The 16,296-nt window shown below is 35.0% G+C and overlaps 1 protein-coding gene across 1 annotated transcript; it reads left to right on the forward strand.

Annotated features, from left to right (window-relative positions):
• The first annotated feature begins 1,804 nt into the window (after window positions 1-1,804).
• On the forward strand, window positions 1,805-15,856 carry TWF1 (twinfilin actin binding protein 1). The gene is made up of 9 exons (XM_045829945.1): window positions 1,805-1,933; window positions 3,582-3,659; window positions 5,357-5,535; window positions 8,739-8,834; window positions 9,991-10,095; window positions 11,680-11,805; window positions 12,073-12,223; window positions 12,336-12,457; window positions 13,754-15,856. The coding sequence occupies exons 1-9, from the start codon at window positions 1,909-1,911 to the stop codon at window positions 13,922-13,924; spliced, it is 1,053 nt and encodes a 350-aa protein (XP_045685901.1). The 5' UTR covers window positions 1,805-1,908; the 3' UTR covers window positions 13,925-15,856.
• Window positions 15,857-16,296: the final 440 nt, after the last annotated feature.

Below are 16,296 nucleotides of genomic sequence, written 5' to 3' on the forward strand. Positions count from 1 at the left end.
ACACTAGTAAAACACTATATGCATCACTAGCACTTTATATATGCAATAAACCATTTCTCCAAGTTAGTACAAAGTCAAACTTTAACCCAATCTAAAATAAACATCATATATAACAAATTGATGAGATATAAGTGTATTGCCAATATTAACCATAAACATTTCCATAAAACAACGCCTTATGGAAGCATCAAGAAACCAGTTTTTACACATACATAGAATATTGTAAAATAGAGTAATTTATTTAACTACATGTAGAAATGCTGATGCATAGTAAAAAAGATCATTTTGTCTATACTCTTCATAACTTAGCAAATATTTTCCCCAGCTCAGATTCCCTCTTTTGCTCAGAGGAACTTTTGCCATTTTAAAAACATGCACGCAAGGGCCATGCAGCTTTTTAAATTTAAACTAAGGAACTGGCAGAAAATAAGCACTTTTGGAAGGATGCCAGTGATCCCACCCCCGCTAACTGAACTCTCCCCTCTCTTCAGGGCTGAAGAGACAGTGTTCCTTTCTAAGCATGAATTTGCAAGAGTTATTTTTTTCTCATCAGTACTTTTGAGCAATGCCAACTTCCTTAAGCAATTTTCCTAGCACCAGGACATGAATCAGCCAAAAAAAATTGTAAATGAACTCTACAATTTTCTCTGCTCAGGGTGAACTGCTGTGTCAGGAAGGATTTGGTTAGAATGAAAGTCCTCGCTATATTTATTAAATCCTAACAAGTCATAACACTCAGATTAAATTTTGCTTATTTCAGAATATGAGGATCTGTTTGAGAAATAGCGTTTAGATAACAAGAGAACATGGTAGAACTATGTTTGCTGTGATCCTTGCAAAGAAAAACAACTGCTTGCCTGCTTGTTAATAACTAATTTAAAATGTATTGTATTAAAAGTGATTTGTTAACTTGCCCTTATATTATTGTCCTGAAACAACTATTCATTGAGATAAGCAGATTGCAATTTTGTATATTTGTCAGTTCAAGGCCCTTGAAAGAGAAGACCCAGCTTTCTACCTAGAAAACTAACATAGGAGTGGCAGAAAAACTAGTACAAAAATAATTGCTAAAAAAATGAAACATATGTTCATAAACTTTTAAATAACGGAAAATAATTTTAAACATCTTGTTACCTTGAAAATTTATCAAGGAAATATTGAATAATTACTTGATTAAATTATAATTAGGCCAATCTTACGCAGAGTATTATGATTTGCAATGGTAGAATTGACCACATAGTAGTTAAGTCACCCAATACTCTCACTCTCAGTGGCTGTCTTTTCTGGGGATGAAGAGAAAGGAAAACTCGGTCTGTAAATGAGGCCAACAGAAAAAAAGAAAATTTAATTTAAAAGCGTGGGAAAATTTGGTACGAGACCGCCTAAAGTATATTAATTCCCATTTTAAAAAATTGGGCGGGAAGCGACCTTTCACATTAATTCGTATAGTTACAGGAAGAGTTAACTAAGAAGGATATTGTGCACACCAATTTAAGCTGAAAATGTAAGTTCAGTAAAATTTTCATTCCGTTTTTGAGCATCCTTTCGCTGAACCAGTGAATGGCTGTGTCGGCAGGGTCGCTGGAAGGATCTAGTTGGCTCAGTGGTGTTTCACCGAGGTGGAGTGAGAGAAGCGGCGACAAGTGCCGAGGGCAGGGATTCTGGGCACAGAGCGGAATGTTGGGGCCCGGGGCCACGGAACTGCAGCCCGCCCACCCGAACCCTAAGCCCGTGGCACTGTTAGCTCGGGCGCGCGACGACGCCGTCGGCCTCGCGGGGGGGCGGGGCAGCCGCCGGTCGCAGACTGATGACGCGCTGGGCCGGCGGAGGAACCACCGCTTCCTGGAGTCACCGGCCGGGGCCGCTCGCTGTAGTCAGCGTCGGACCCGGGAGCCCACAGCCGCCGCCATGTCCCATCAGACCGGCATCCAAGGTAACGGTGCCCGGTGCGTCCCGCGGGGAAGGGACTCCCGGGAGACCGCGGGCGAACCGGGCGGGTTGCGGGCCGGGCAAGGCAGGAGTCTGGCCGGGAGCGCGGGGAGTCGGTCTCACGGGGTGAGCCGGGCCTCTGCGCCTCCCCACACTCTGGTATCCCGGGAGCTCCCCGGCCTCTGTCCCTCCCAGCCTGGGCCCGGCAGCCGCCACGTCGCAAACGGACCTGAAATTCGCTGTAGCGAAGGAAATTGGTTTCCGTGGCGGCCGGGGTGAAGGGGGCGTGCCTTCCACTGCCCCCGAGAAATAGCCCAACTTTTCCCCCTTTTCATCAGGTAGGGAAGACCTGGGAAGGTGGAGGCGACTGTGGCTTCTTTGCTGTCGAGAGACAAGATAATTTTTCTTTTTAAGGTGCAAAGGATTTTGACTATAAAAAGAAAGAAGCTGGAATGTTTTTCACTTCCACTAAGAGGTCCCAAACTCTTCTGCATTTTCTCCCCAAACAGGAACGTGAAATGTATTCTGAAATGGGATGTTTTAGTCTTTTTTTTTTCCTTAGGTACTTCCCCAGGGAACTGGAAAGTCTGATCTGTGTGGTTGCCTTTAATTATCCGTGCAGGCAGTTGAATGTGCAATTATATCTCACCTCCATCCCTCGTTTGAAAATGGGCAGTCTGGAAGCGCTCACCTCATCACGATCAAATAATATATCCCGGGGTTACTCGAGATCGCTTAATGAGTTCTAATATTAACACAAGCTCTTCCTGTTAATAGACAACGAATCTTTTCCCTAGATGAACATTGACTTCATTGTGTTTTTAAGGGTCGTTGACAGTACCTCACACCTGCCCCCGCACACAAATGTAATCAAAATAGTCTCAAATCTAAAAGCATTGTTTTTGCCCGAGTTAGTTTTTATATTTCAATATGTAACTTTTCACACTTGAACCTTACTGCAAGCACTACTGAAATAGTGATTCTTGGTGTCAAGCTTGCAACCCAAGAACGAGACTTTCTGAAGCTTTAATAAGAGCACAAGGTTTAGGCTGTTAAATATATATTTACTCAATGAGCTTATTCCAGCCTTTTGAGAAATAGAAGTTACGAAAATGTAACCAGAAGTGGTTAACCAGAAGTGTAACCAGAAGTGGTTCTGAAACGCTGAATGCGTTTTATTGACTTTTTTAAAAATCAGGATAGGATATCTGATATTTAATGTTATTTTTAATATGAAAATACACAAAGTGAATTGATGAAAGTGTTTTGGTTTATCATAAGCTTGACATTGGACTAGAATAGGAAAACAGGTTTTCAACATTTTTCAAAGAACTAATAAAGGTGTTTTACAAAATTGTAATTTATTCATTAATGGGCTTGAGTAACTTTTAATATATTCACTCCCAGTGTTATTTCTGTATGGATTTATCTAACTAAAACAAATTAGAATTAATATTAATACTTTAAAAATATATTTATATTTCTTAGCTGTATACACTGTCCACTATGTTTTACCTCTTTTAAGAAGAGGATGCTACATACTGAATATATTTTGCTTTGTATTGTAATTTATTTTTCCTCACTTAAGTAGCATTAGAGAGTTTTAACATATAAGTATAAAAAATAGGTTTGTGTTTATTTTTTTTCCATAGCAAGTGAAGATGTTAAAGATGTCTTTGCCAGAGCAAGAAATGGAAAATACAGACTTCTGAAAATATCTATTGAAAATGGTTAGTTAAACATTTTTATTTATTGCTTGTTCTTGGATTATTGGGTGTTAAATTTTTAAACTTCTAAGTCGTTGTCAGTGACTTGAGCTATTAATGTGAAGCAAGTTCAAAGCTTGCCTTTGAATAACATGAATCCTCTACATTTTGGGCATGTTGCACGGCCCCCTGCTTAACTTCTGAATTCTGAACTTGACTATCAGGGAAAGAGAAAGATGTTGTTTTTTGGTGTGATGATGTCCTCTTTGTACTTTTTGTCTCAGTTTCTGCATGGCAATCCGTTTCTAATGTCAGTGCTTCCATCTCTGGAATGGAAATCAGTAAACAGGTGATTATCTGAAAAAAGTTATTGATGTTGTTCAGTAAAGTTAGTTTTGAAGTAGAAACAAAGGATTTCAAACTCTCCTGTTTTCTTCACTTGATTGCACTCTATGCTGTAGAAATGATTTCCCTTTCTTTTGGGAAAAAGTTCTGAGAATGTAACAAATTATAAATTGATTGCTTCAAAATCTTTAAATGGGAAAATTGGTTGGGTGGAAGACTCTTAATTCTTCTACAATTGAATTTGAACAATTTATAGCTACTTAATTACAGATTAATGTAAAATATTCCATTGGCCTAATTTCTTAAATACCTTGAAATATTTTGCTTTAGAAAAATAACTTGTTCTCTCATAAACTGAAAGTAAATTTGCTGTTTTCAACTTATATATTAAAAATACCAGAAATTGCCAAAATAGTTTTTCAAACTATTAAAAAATAGTTTGAAAATATGCAGTTTTTCTACATATATTGCCACACTGGATAGGAATAAACATATATTGTAAAGCAACATGTTTTAGAAATACTGCGCTAAAATGTTAAATGCCATTGCTTCCTAACTCACTGTTTATGTGAAATGGTAAAGGAAAATTACACTATTTACAAGGTCACTATGTTCTTGTTTTACTTTTTTGTTTGTTTTGAGAAAAAATTTTAAATAAGGAAATTCCAAAGAATGAATAAATATAACATACTTCCATCTCATCTTAATAACTGCTATTAATATGAATAGAATTTTATTATGTGACTATGTCACATATTACATGTCCATTCTCTTATTGATGATATTGAGTCTACTTTCAGTTTCTGCTATTGTATAGTGCCTCAGGGAACACCTTTGCATAGATGTGCAAGAGATTCTCTCTGCAGAGTACATTCATACTCTTCCTCGATTCTGCCAAATAGTGCATTAAAGTGGCTATACCAGCTGATGCTCCTGGACGAATTTTTAATTATTAGCATTATGGCCAAATAAGCTAAACCTCATTTTATTTAATATTTCTTACTGTGCAATTCAGTGTTATTTCAGAAGTTATCCTCTGAGAGGTACACTTATTTAAATATAGTTTGTTGGCAACTTATAGCATATCATCCATTCTTCAACCATCCTGCTCATCTGTTTATGATCATTTTTATCAGTTCCTTGTGTTTTTTAATATATAATATTACTTTAACCATGCTGATCATAAAGTTTTTGTATATTTTTAGTACTACTTTATATCATAATTATTTTTAGTATAGCAAGCATTTTCCTTTCAAATTTTTGATGTGAATAATAGTAATTAGGAAATAACTATAAATTTATGTTTCTATTCTTCCTTACTATGTCATTTGTTATTTCACACCATTTACATATCTTTTAAAAATTGTTCTTTATAGAGAAACTTGTGATTGGATCATGCAGTCCGCCTTCAGATTCCTGGGATAAGGATTACGATTCCTTTGTTTTGCCCCTGTTGGAGGACAAACAGCCCTGCTACATATTATTCAGGTTGGATTCTCAGAATGCCCAGGGATATGAATGGATATTCATTGCATGGTCTCCAGATCATTCTCATGTAAGTAGTTTTTTTGGAACTTGCTTAACATTAAATGCTAGAATGTTTTGTTTCTGAAATATTCCTAGGCTAACAGAAAGTTAAGAAGCAACAGTCATTTCTCATAGAAAGGAATGATCATGGAGAAAACCCTTAGATTGGTAATATGAAATTAGGGGTGACGTGCTTACATTTAGAAGTTTTGCCCTTGAAATGGATAGAATTATTGATTTAAAATCTTAAAATCTGCGGCATTCATAAAGAACTATGGACCTTTAGAGTATGAAGCTTTGGTCTAAGTAATAATTCTGAGAACTGATTGAACATTATATTAAATATGCTCTTTGTTTTTAGTATATTTTATGCATTATGTTATTACAGTTGTCCCACTTTTTCCCCATTTTGCCTGTCTCCGCCCAGTACCCCACTTCCTTGCAGCAGTCTCTCCCTCCTTAGTTCATGTCCATGGGTCATGCATATAAGTTCTTTGGCTTTTCCATTTTCTATAATATTCTTAATATTCCCGTCTACCAATTATGCTTCTTAATCCCTGCACCCTTTCCCTCAACCTCCCCTCTCCCCTTCCCGATGGATAATCCTCCAAATGATCTCCATACCTATGATTTTGTTCCTGTTCTTGTTGTTTGCTTAGTTTCTTTTTTTGTTGTTGTTTGTTTTTTGTTTTTATTCAGTTTTTGATAGTTGTCAATGTGTTGCCTTTTTAATGTTCATAGTTTTGATCTTTTTAAATAAATCCCTTTAACATTTAATGTAATAATGGCTTGGTGACAATGAGCTCCTTTAGCTTTACCTTGTTTGGGAAGCACTTTATGGGCCTCTCCATTCTAAAAGATAGCTTAGCTGGATAGAGTAATCTTGGTTTTAGGTCCTTGGTTTTCATCACTTTGAATACTTCTTGCCAGTCCCTTCTGGCCTGCAAAGTTTGTTTTCAGAAATCAGCTGATAGTCTTATTGGGAACTCCTTTGCAGATAATTCTTTGCTTTTCTCTTGCTGCTTTTAAGGTTCTCTCTTTATCTTTTACCTTTGGCATTTTAATTATGACGTGTCTTGGTGTGGTCCTCTTTGGGTCCAATTTGTTTGGGACTCTCTGTGCTTCCTGGACTTATATGTCTGTCTATTTCCTTGGCCAAATTTGGGAAGTTTTAATTAGTTCTTCAAATAAGTTTTCAATTTCTTGCCTTTCCTCTTCTCCTTCTGCCCATCCCTGTGATTTGGATATTGGTGTGTTTAGAGATGTCCCAGAGTCGTCTTATACTATCCTCATTTTTTTGAATTTTGTTTCTTCACTCTGTTCTGGTTGAATGTTTATTTATTCCTTCTGGTCCAAATCGTTGATTTGCATCCTGGCTTCCATCCATTCATTGTTGGTTCCTTGTAGATTTTTCTGTATTTCATTTATTGTAACTTTCACTTCTTCCTTTATTTTGTTGCTATACTCAGTGTACATCATCCTGTGAGTATCCTGATCACCAGGGTTTTGAACTCTGCATCTGATAGGTTGGTTATCTCCGTTTCATTTGATTCTTTTTCTGGGGTTTTGTTCTGTTCTTTCATTTGGGCCATACTTCTTTGTCTCATATTTCTTTGTCCCTGTGTTTGTTTCTGTGGTAGGTAGAGCTGCTTTGACTCCTTGTAAAAGGCACCTGTAAATTGTGTGGGGTGGAGCTGTAGGTAATCACCAGGGTGGAGCAACCTGCTTCACTGCTTTGTGACTCTGTGTTGGGGGAGGGTTGTGACAGGGAACAGTGCTGCTGCCTGACTTCTGGGGATTTGCCCAGCATTCATGCTGTTTCTAACTCACTTTACCCGCTCCCTGTATGTGACTGATGCCCTTCCAGCTGTTGCCCTGGTGTTGAATCCCAAAGTGGGTGGGTTTGTGTATGTTGTAAGACTGTGTGGGCCGCTTAGGTAAAGTTTTCTGAAAATTCAGCAATTTCTTCTGCAGCCCCAATCCCTACTGGTTTTTATAGCAGAAGTTACGGGGATTTATCTTCCTGGCACTCGAACCCTGGCTATGTGGTCTGGACTCAGGTTGCAGGTGTTTGCTCCCTAGGTATCCCTTGCTCCCAGGGTGTCCCTCCCAGTTTTATCCACCACACGTGAATGTGGGGACAGCCCATGCCCATTCCACGGCTGCTGCTGCCTTTCCGCGCCGCACCGGGCCACACCGGGCCACACTGCATCTCTTCGCCTCTCCACCCTGTCCCCACCTCTCCTACCGTCTGGATGAATGTGGCTTCTTTAAATCCTTGGTTGTTGGACTTCATACAATTGAATTTTCTGACATATTTAGTTGTAATTCCTTCTTGTAGTTGCGCAAGGAAGTAAAGCATGTGTACCTATGCTTCCATCTTGACCAGAAGTCCTTTATTAAATATTATTAATAGCTGCCATTCCGGTGATACACAACAATTTTTTTTGTAAAGTTATAATTGATTATATATATTGACTAAATAGAACAGAAGACAAAATTAATATATGGATAATGCCAGTATTTTTAAGAGTAATTCTCTTGTTTCTTGTAGAAAAACTATAATTTTTAAAGTTATCTATATATTATTCTCAAAAACCATATTCTCTTTTTTAATTTCATATATCCTATCTGAAAGAAATACTAGATTTGACTGTGTAGGATTATGAAATGATTTCTGTTGGTTAACAGTCATCTTTAGTTTTCCATACATGCTATTAGAGCCTTTAATAATTATGTATATATAGTAGTTCTTTTTATTTATGTGCCCTTCTCATAATGGTATATGCCATATATGCCATTGATAGGCCATGAAATTTGATTCTTAATTAGTAATATCTAGTCTAGATTTACTTTTAGTAAAATGTCAGTAGCAAAGTTACTTCATTTCATTGTTTTCTTTCTCATTTTAATAGTGTTTTAAGTAGTTTTTTATTCTTGAGCTCATTTTATACTTTGAAAATGAGTATTTTTTAAAATTTAGATTTTTTGCCCACTTTTTGAAAACTGTATTATAAATTGAAATCTACCTGAACAGGCATTGATAGTTTAGATACTAGTGTCAGGATGTTATTTGTGGACACACACTTTAGCGTATTATCGTCAGTAGATTTCAGCTTTATCACAGTTTATTTTAAATGTATTTGAAGATTTTAATGTGTTCAGACAATGCTTTCTTTTGTTACAACTTTTTATCTATAAACCTCTAAGAAAACTTTCACAACCTAATAGGTTCGTCAAAAAATGTTGTATGCAGCAACAAGAGCAACTCTGAAAAAGGAGTTTGGAGGTGGCCACATTAAAGACGAAGTATTTGGAACAGTAAAGGTACAATACTTACACTTCTGTAGTTACGCACGGTGGAAAAACTCCTAGGTAATGGGTAATTGGTATGAGTTTAGATTGATGAATTTATAATAGAAGAGAAAATATTGTTACATTTCATATGATACATAAGTTAACTGAAACATTGTACTTGTTCTTTACAAAATATGTTGAAATCTCCTTTGTTAGACTTCAAAAACTAGAATTTACTTCAGAGATGCTGTGGTTCAACCCCTCATTTAGTTTGACCACTTTGCTTTAATGATGGGGAAATAGGCTCAGAAAATAAGAGACTAATTGATAAAGTAATTTTTAGATACTGTGGGCATTTATACCCATGTTGTGGAAACAGTAACTATTTTATTTAAATTAGAATACTGAGGTAGGTAAATTGATTTAGTGGTTAATTGGGGTAATTAATTGATTAATATATTCAGTTAAATTATTACAGTTTTACTTTGTTATAAAATTTATGTGTAAATACATGTATTTATACATATACACACAAATTAGGGAAATTGAAATATAGTTTTGAACAGTCTTGTTTTTTGCTTTGTCTAGGTCTTTTATTCTGATTCAGAAAGTAATATAACCTGTATATAAAGTACAAGGTCAGATGGGAATACTTTGTTTATTCACCATTAGTTAGCCTGGTTTCTCAGTTCTGTCCTCAGTTTTCCAGAATTCACAAAATTTCACAAAAGCTTGATGAAAAGAGAACCTCTTTGGAATATTTTTTTCTTTGAAATAAGAACTATTATTATTTTCTATGAATAATTACAGAGAGATTATGTCAGTATAATAAGAATGCAGAATCTGAATATGTTGATTATTAAATAACTATAGGACAGGCTTCCCCAGAAGGTTAATGATAATTGTCCTGTAGACTTAAGTATGATTGGGTGTGTCACATGACTGGCCATCACCACCACCACCACCACACTCATAAAAAGACGTAGTAATTATAAAACTTTGGAAAGGATGAATAGATTCTCCCCTTAAAATTTTTGAAACCTATAGAAGAGAGGATTAAAAAAATAAATAATAAAATTATTGATAGTATTTATTTTCTGTTAAGTTAATAATTTTGTTTGTCCTAAATAACCTCACTGAGGTTTGACTTCTAGAGAATAATAGTGGCACATTTCTTTGCTTACAGGAAGATGTGTCACTACATGGATATAAAAAGTATTTGCTGTCACAGTCTTCTCCGGCCCCATTGACTGCAGCTGAGGAAGAATTACGACAGATTAAAATAAATGAGGTAAATTACTGTTTTGAAACCATTGAGAGATTTTAAGTGTTTGAAATATATTTTTATTTAATAGATATAGAGATAACTAGACAATAAATAGGTTTGGTAGGTTATGTTTATTCTATTTATATTTAGAGACAAGAGTATGCTGAATGCGTTTTCAGGAACTTCCCATCAATTTCATACATAGCTTTTTTCAGTTGTTATATGTGACAGAATAGTAAATCTTCCTGTTAGAAGTACAACTGTTTTTAACTTTGTACTTTGAATACTAAATAATGGAAAAAGTGTGTTACCCATTTAGTGCCAAGAATATTGTATCTAATGAGGTTGCCTGAAGCAGGTTTGTTTTATGGTATTTCAGATAATAGTGATGACTAAAGAAAATGAAATATAAATGCAATGAGATGTTGAAGAATTCTAGAAGCTCTATCTATATATTAGCTTCTGTGAACATTACTTGGATGGTGTTTAAATATGAATGTATTTGTTTAACATATTCAAGTTAATAAATTCCATCTATATTATAGCTTCTCATTTTTAATGTGTTTACTGCATCCATTCTAGTTACAAGCTATAAAAACTACTCTATTTCCACTGGAATTTATAGAAAAGAACAAGTAGCATAAACCACCATTTACTAGTCCGAGGAACAGACTAACAGGAATTAGTCTGGAAAGTGATTAAATATTATTAAAGATTAACCTGATAGCAAGGATCTATTTTTATATTATTTTAACTCAAGTAATTTGAGTAGGGGTTTTTATGTGATTTTTTTTAATAAGTTTGATAGTTTGTTTTGTTCCTTGCAATCAGAACCCAGAGGATCGTATTGGGGTATGCACTTGCATATGTTCTATGATGTTTTCATTATCCAGTACCATTTATGCTGTAGAATCTCCATTCTTTTTTTTTTTTTAAACTAAAATTTCTATTTGACTTTTTGTTGCAATACTGCAAATGAGACCCTATATTAGTCGTTATTTATTGAGTATAAAAGTCTTAAACATATGCATTGAAAGCTTTCTTGAAGTACTCTTCTTCCAGTACATGTACACCCACGTTCTTAGTAATGAAAGCTCTGAGTCTGGAACTTCTGCAGTTTGTTGAGCTGTGTTGTGTCTTTGTTTACTGTCTGTACTCTTTTCAGTTCAGTGCATGGTATTTGTGTTTCATTTTATGTCTAGTAGAACAAAGTTCTATATGTGATTATATATATCACTATTTATAAATTTTACCAAGTAAAATTTAATAATTAAGGTGTAATCTGAAGACATTCAGAGAGCCTATGGAGCTCATTGCCGTTGTGCCCAACATAAACAAAGCCCCAGATGCACCATTAACACTCAGTTCACTCCCAGCATTTTCATAAAGATGTGTCATGCATTGTGCATGTTGATGAGTGCTAGCAGAACATTAACAAATGGGAAAAATTTGTTTTTTAAGTTTGTAGTGTTTTCAGTGTTAATTTTAGTTACATTGAAATGGGCAAGGGTGGAATGACCACTTTATAGAAGCTGGGTTCTGTTGTCTTTGCCATATGCACTGCCAAATGCTAAAAATTCATCAGTGCATTAAATATGTCGTACTTAGGTACAAACTGACGTGGGTGTGGACACTAAGCATCAAACACTGCAAGGAGTAGCCTTTCCTATTTCTCGAGAAGCTTTTCAGGCTTTGGAAAAATTGAACAACAGACAGCTCAACTATGTGCAATTGGTAAGAAAGAGATATAATGATTATGAAATGACTGCTGTTTTTGGTAGCTTATGGCTTATAGGTGGTCTGTTTTTAGTAGATTTGAAAATTTTTTATTTGCTTCTTGGATATTTTTATTTGTATTCTTAAACTACAAAAGGAATGTATAAATGTGTTCATGGGAAAAAGTCAAACCTGTGTAAGTTTCCCCTTCTCTCTTAGTATTTTATTATAAATTTTAAATATGTCCATCTGTTTTAATGCACATATTTTATTTCTTATTGACAGGAAATAGATATAAAAAATGAAATTATTATTTTGGCCAACACAACAAATACAGAACTAAAAGATTTGCCAAAGAGGATTCCCAAGGATGCAGCACGTTACCATTTCTTTCTATATAAACATTCCCATGAAGGAGACTATTTGGAGTCCATAGGTATATGACACATTGGGTTTTAACATGTCGCTTATTGCTTGCTCAGAAGGCTTAGTATTTGCCTTAATTGATATGCTGCTAATTGTATTTATTGTTATTTTTTACCTTACAGTTTTTATTTATTCAATGCCTGGGTACACATGCAGTATAAGAGAGCGGATGCTGTATTCCAGCTGCAAGAGCCCTCTGCTAGACATCGTAGAAAGACAACTACAAATGGATGTCATTAGAAAGGTAATTACCTACCTATTTATCCATCTAATTTATTTTAAATAATACATCTATCAGTGTATTTATCTAATGCTTGCCTACTTAGTTAAAAATGTTTTAATATAAAACATCCAGTTTTTGCTAGATTTTTATTGTCTTTTCCCTGTAGTTCATGATCTTTGTGATTTATGAATATTTTTTCTTGTTCTCATCATAAATCTTTGGGATCTTCTCCACTCCTGTCATGACCCCAAGTCTCCCTAGAGGTCTATACTCTCTAATATGTAGCCACAAACTGCATGTGACTATTTAAATTTAAATATAAATTAAAATTAAATAAAATTTAACATTCAGTTTCTTAATCACAACAGCCACATTTCAGGTCCTCATTAGTGACATGTGGCTACTATATTGGACAGTGCACAATTTAGAAAATATGTCCATATTGTAGAAAATTCTGTTGGACAGTGCTGCTAGAGCTACTCTTGTGAATGGCTCAAGACTTGTTATTAATAAGGAATTACAGTCTCCACCTATAATTGAATCATGGGATGGTTGAGAATCCATTTGCTGGGAAAAGAGGGAATGGGCTTCAACATTTGAATTTTGGGAGCTAAGCTACCAATTTTTTTAAATTTAGTTTCTTAAATATAGGTGAGGCATGGGTGAAGAGTGGTTTATTCTTAAGACCTTCTACTCTGAAAACACAAGTCCTTACAAACTACGGATGTTTTAGGTACTGAACCTTTCGTGCTTTTTAAGTTCTGAAGAAGCACTTTATATAGTAAGTATTGGCTAACTTTTTCTACAAGAGAACCAGGTAGTAAATATTTCAGGTCCTTTCATGCCACATACGGTCTTTGTCACACATTCTTCCTTGTTTTATTCTGTTTTTACAACCATTGGAAATTATAAAACACGCTCTTGGGTTAGATTGGCTTGCAGGACACAGTTTGCTGACCCTGTCCTAGAGTGATTGTAAGTAACCAGGTGATAAGGAACCATAAGTAATAATATTTCTTGAATACAGTGTATCAAGGCAGAACTACTTGAGAATGTAGTGGTGGCATCAGCTTTTAAACACTAGTTAAATTGAAGAAGAAAAGTTATAGCTGATTGTATATTCAAGCAATGCTTCCTTTACCTCCCACCAAAAAGATGAAAGTGAAACTATTTACACGTGGTCTTTGATTCTCTCTTGCTGGAATGGGTGTTACATATTTATTTGTGAGCATTCACACTTGACAGCTGGCTCTTACAGGTTTTGCATGTTGTTCTTTCTCATTTTGCAGTACTCTTTATTAATTTCATCTCTTCCAGATAGAGATAGACAATGGGGATGAGTTGACTCCAGACTTCCTTTATGAAGAAGTACACCCCAAGCAGCATGCACATAAGCAAAGTTTTGCAAAACCAAAAGGTCCTGCCGGAAAAAGGGGAATTCGAAGACTAATAAGGGGTCCAGCTGAAACTGAAGCCACTACTGATTAATATCATTATATTAAGTACTACAATACTAGTTTTTTAAAAGTCCAGCTTTTAGTACAGGAGAACTGAAATCATTCCATGTTGATATGTAGTAAGGAAAAAAATTGTACTTTTTGAAAAATAGCACTTTTCACTTCTGTGTGTTTTTAAAATTAATGTTATGGAAGTCTGATGATTTCTGTTTTTGAGTTAAAGCTAGGAAAGGTTTCAACACAGTGATGTTTAATTTTGTCACACTGTTTTCATAGAGTGATGATTACACACTTTCACATAATTCTTGCGAAGGTTTTTACAGATGGGCCAATTCCAGAAAGTCTAATGTTTGAAAGTAAGATATACTTCTTATTACTCTTTAGTGAGACATCAAATTTTTTTCTTTGAGGGAGAAAGACCTTAAACTATTCATACTACTTAGGGAATATATTAAGAATCAGCTTAGACTTTCTAAGCTGAAAATCAGTGTGCCTAAGTGGAAAGTTGCTTACTTGGAGGAGCACTGCTCTCAGAATGGGATCACACCTGCAACTTTTAGAAACAGTGCTTTATTGCAGCAGTCTTCTCTTTGACTCTTTGGTTTTTTAAATGGCATTAAAATTTAAGAAGATCAGTTCACTCTGAAACCTTAAGGGTACAAGATACTTTCTATACTGCAGGATTTCTCATTTCATTGAAAGACACGTTTATACAGCTTTAGTGGTTTCTCTTTCTAGTGCTTAAAAAAATTTCTATTTCTAAAGTAAGTCATTTTATTGTTAAGTAGTATGAGGCCAAGTATTTATGCTCAGTTGAATATTAAATTAATATAATTCAAAAGCAAGTAATAATAATACTGAAAAAGTTTTAAACATCCAGGTCGATATCTCTTCAAAACATATTTATAGGCAAATGTGCTTTATCACCTTGGAGCAAATATTCATGTTTAATCAAATTGTTTTAAAGTTCCAGTATGTATCAGCCCAAGACAGATAAACGCTTAAGAATCTTGTTTCAATTTGTTATTTCAAAACACCTTTAACTGTTTTCTAAAGCTTTGCATTTTCAGCTGCAATCTACAAAGATTTTGAGCCTCATTTTCTTTGATACTTGAATAGAGGGAGCTAGAACACTTCATCATGTTTAATCTGTTAAACCTGCTGCGAGAGCCATGCCTTGGAGGTGTTTTCTAAATGAACTGTGGCGATCCAGGATCTATAATTTTTTGATCTAAACTTAAACTTTATGCTGCATAAAACAATATCAGAAATGCACATTTCATAGTATAAAATATGAAACACTCACACCTTATTATCTAAGGTTATGTATGCACCTTTTAGAAATTCGGTGTGTGTTCAAGTGAAGCATATTTGAACTACTTACAGTTTGACAGATTTTTTTCCTAGAATTAAGAGTATTTGTGTGGGGTTTTGTTTGTTTACAAATAATCAGACTATGATGTTTAAACATGCAAAATAATCAGCAGTAATGTTGCACTTGTTTACTAAAGATACACTTTAAGTTGTTCCATGGGTGCACACGTAGATACAACATACATGCAAATTCCTGCATTGAGAATCCTGAAGCTGGTGGTTTTAGTCAGAAAGATTGCTGACCTGTCATGAAGGCATAAAGTAATTTAGTAGTGAATGTTTGTCTGTACCATTCATGTGCAATTATACTTTAAATTCTACCACACTACATGAAAATAAATGGACATTCCAGAGCATAGATGTGATTATATGGTCTTAATTATTATTAAACGAATGATTGTTGAAAATCAGTGATGCATTTGTTAGAGAGTATAACTCATCGTTTACAGTATATTTTAGGTGGCATCATCATAACAATAGAAGGTGAATAAAGTATTCCCAATAAATTTATATAGCATTGAAGAATTACGTCTTCTGTGGACATTTTATAAGTGCATTTTATATTGCAATAAATTTTTTTCTCTTTAAATTGTCTTCTAAGTTGGTTTTCTAGTATAACTTTTTTTAATGTTGGTATAATTCTGCATAATGCAATATCTGGTAATAACTTAGAGATATCCCATTCAATCTGTTCATTTGTTGTTAACCTGTCTAAACCAAAAAGGATTTTAAGAAGCTTGAAACCTAGGCAAGTTGTATCAAGAGTACTTAATGTAGATGAGAACTTTCCCACTGCTGCTGCAATAATGAAAATGCTCTGAGTTACGCATCCTGTGGTGATAGAAGCACCGAATTTTTCAGACTGTAAGATGCACTGGACCATAAGATGCACTGATGTTTTAGAGGAGGAAAATAGGAAAAAATTTTTTTGAAGCAAAAACGGTGATAAAATATAAATAACATAGGTTGCCCTGGACCCCCTACCGAGCCAGGTAAGCCCCATTCGGACTCTTAAGATGCACCCCCATT

Source organism: Phyllostomus hastatus, unplaced genomic scaffold, assembly GCF_019186645.2.
Source record: "Phyllostomus hastatus isolate PE091 unplaced genomic scaffold, TTU_PhHast_1.1 phas_scaffold_93, whole genome shotgun sequence".
Taxonomy (NCBI): domain Eukaryota; kingdom Metazoa; phylum Chordata; class Mammalia; order Chiroptera; family Phyllostomidae; genus Phyllostomus; species Phyllostomus hastatus.

Coding starts and splice junctions, on each gene's coding strand:
- TWF1 (XM_045829945.1), top strand. CDS start 1,909: ATGTCCCATCAGACCGGCATCCAAG. Junction 5,536..8,738: donor GGTCTCCAGATCATTCTCAT/GTAAGTAGTTTT, acceptor ACAACCTAATAG/GTTCGTCAAAAAATGTTGTA. Junction 12,458..13,753: donor AAATGGATGTCATTAGAAAG/GTAATTACCTAC, acceptor CATCTCTTCCAG/ATAGAGATAGACAATGGGGA.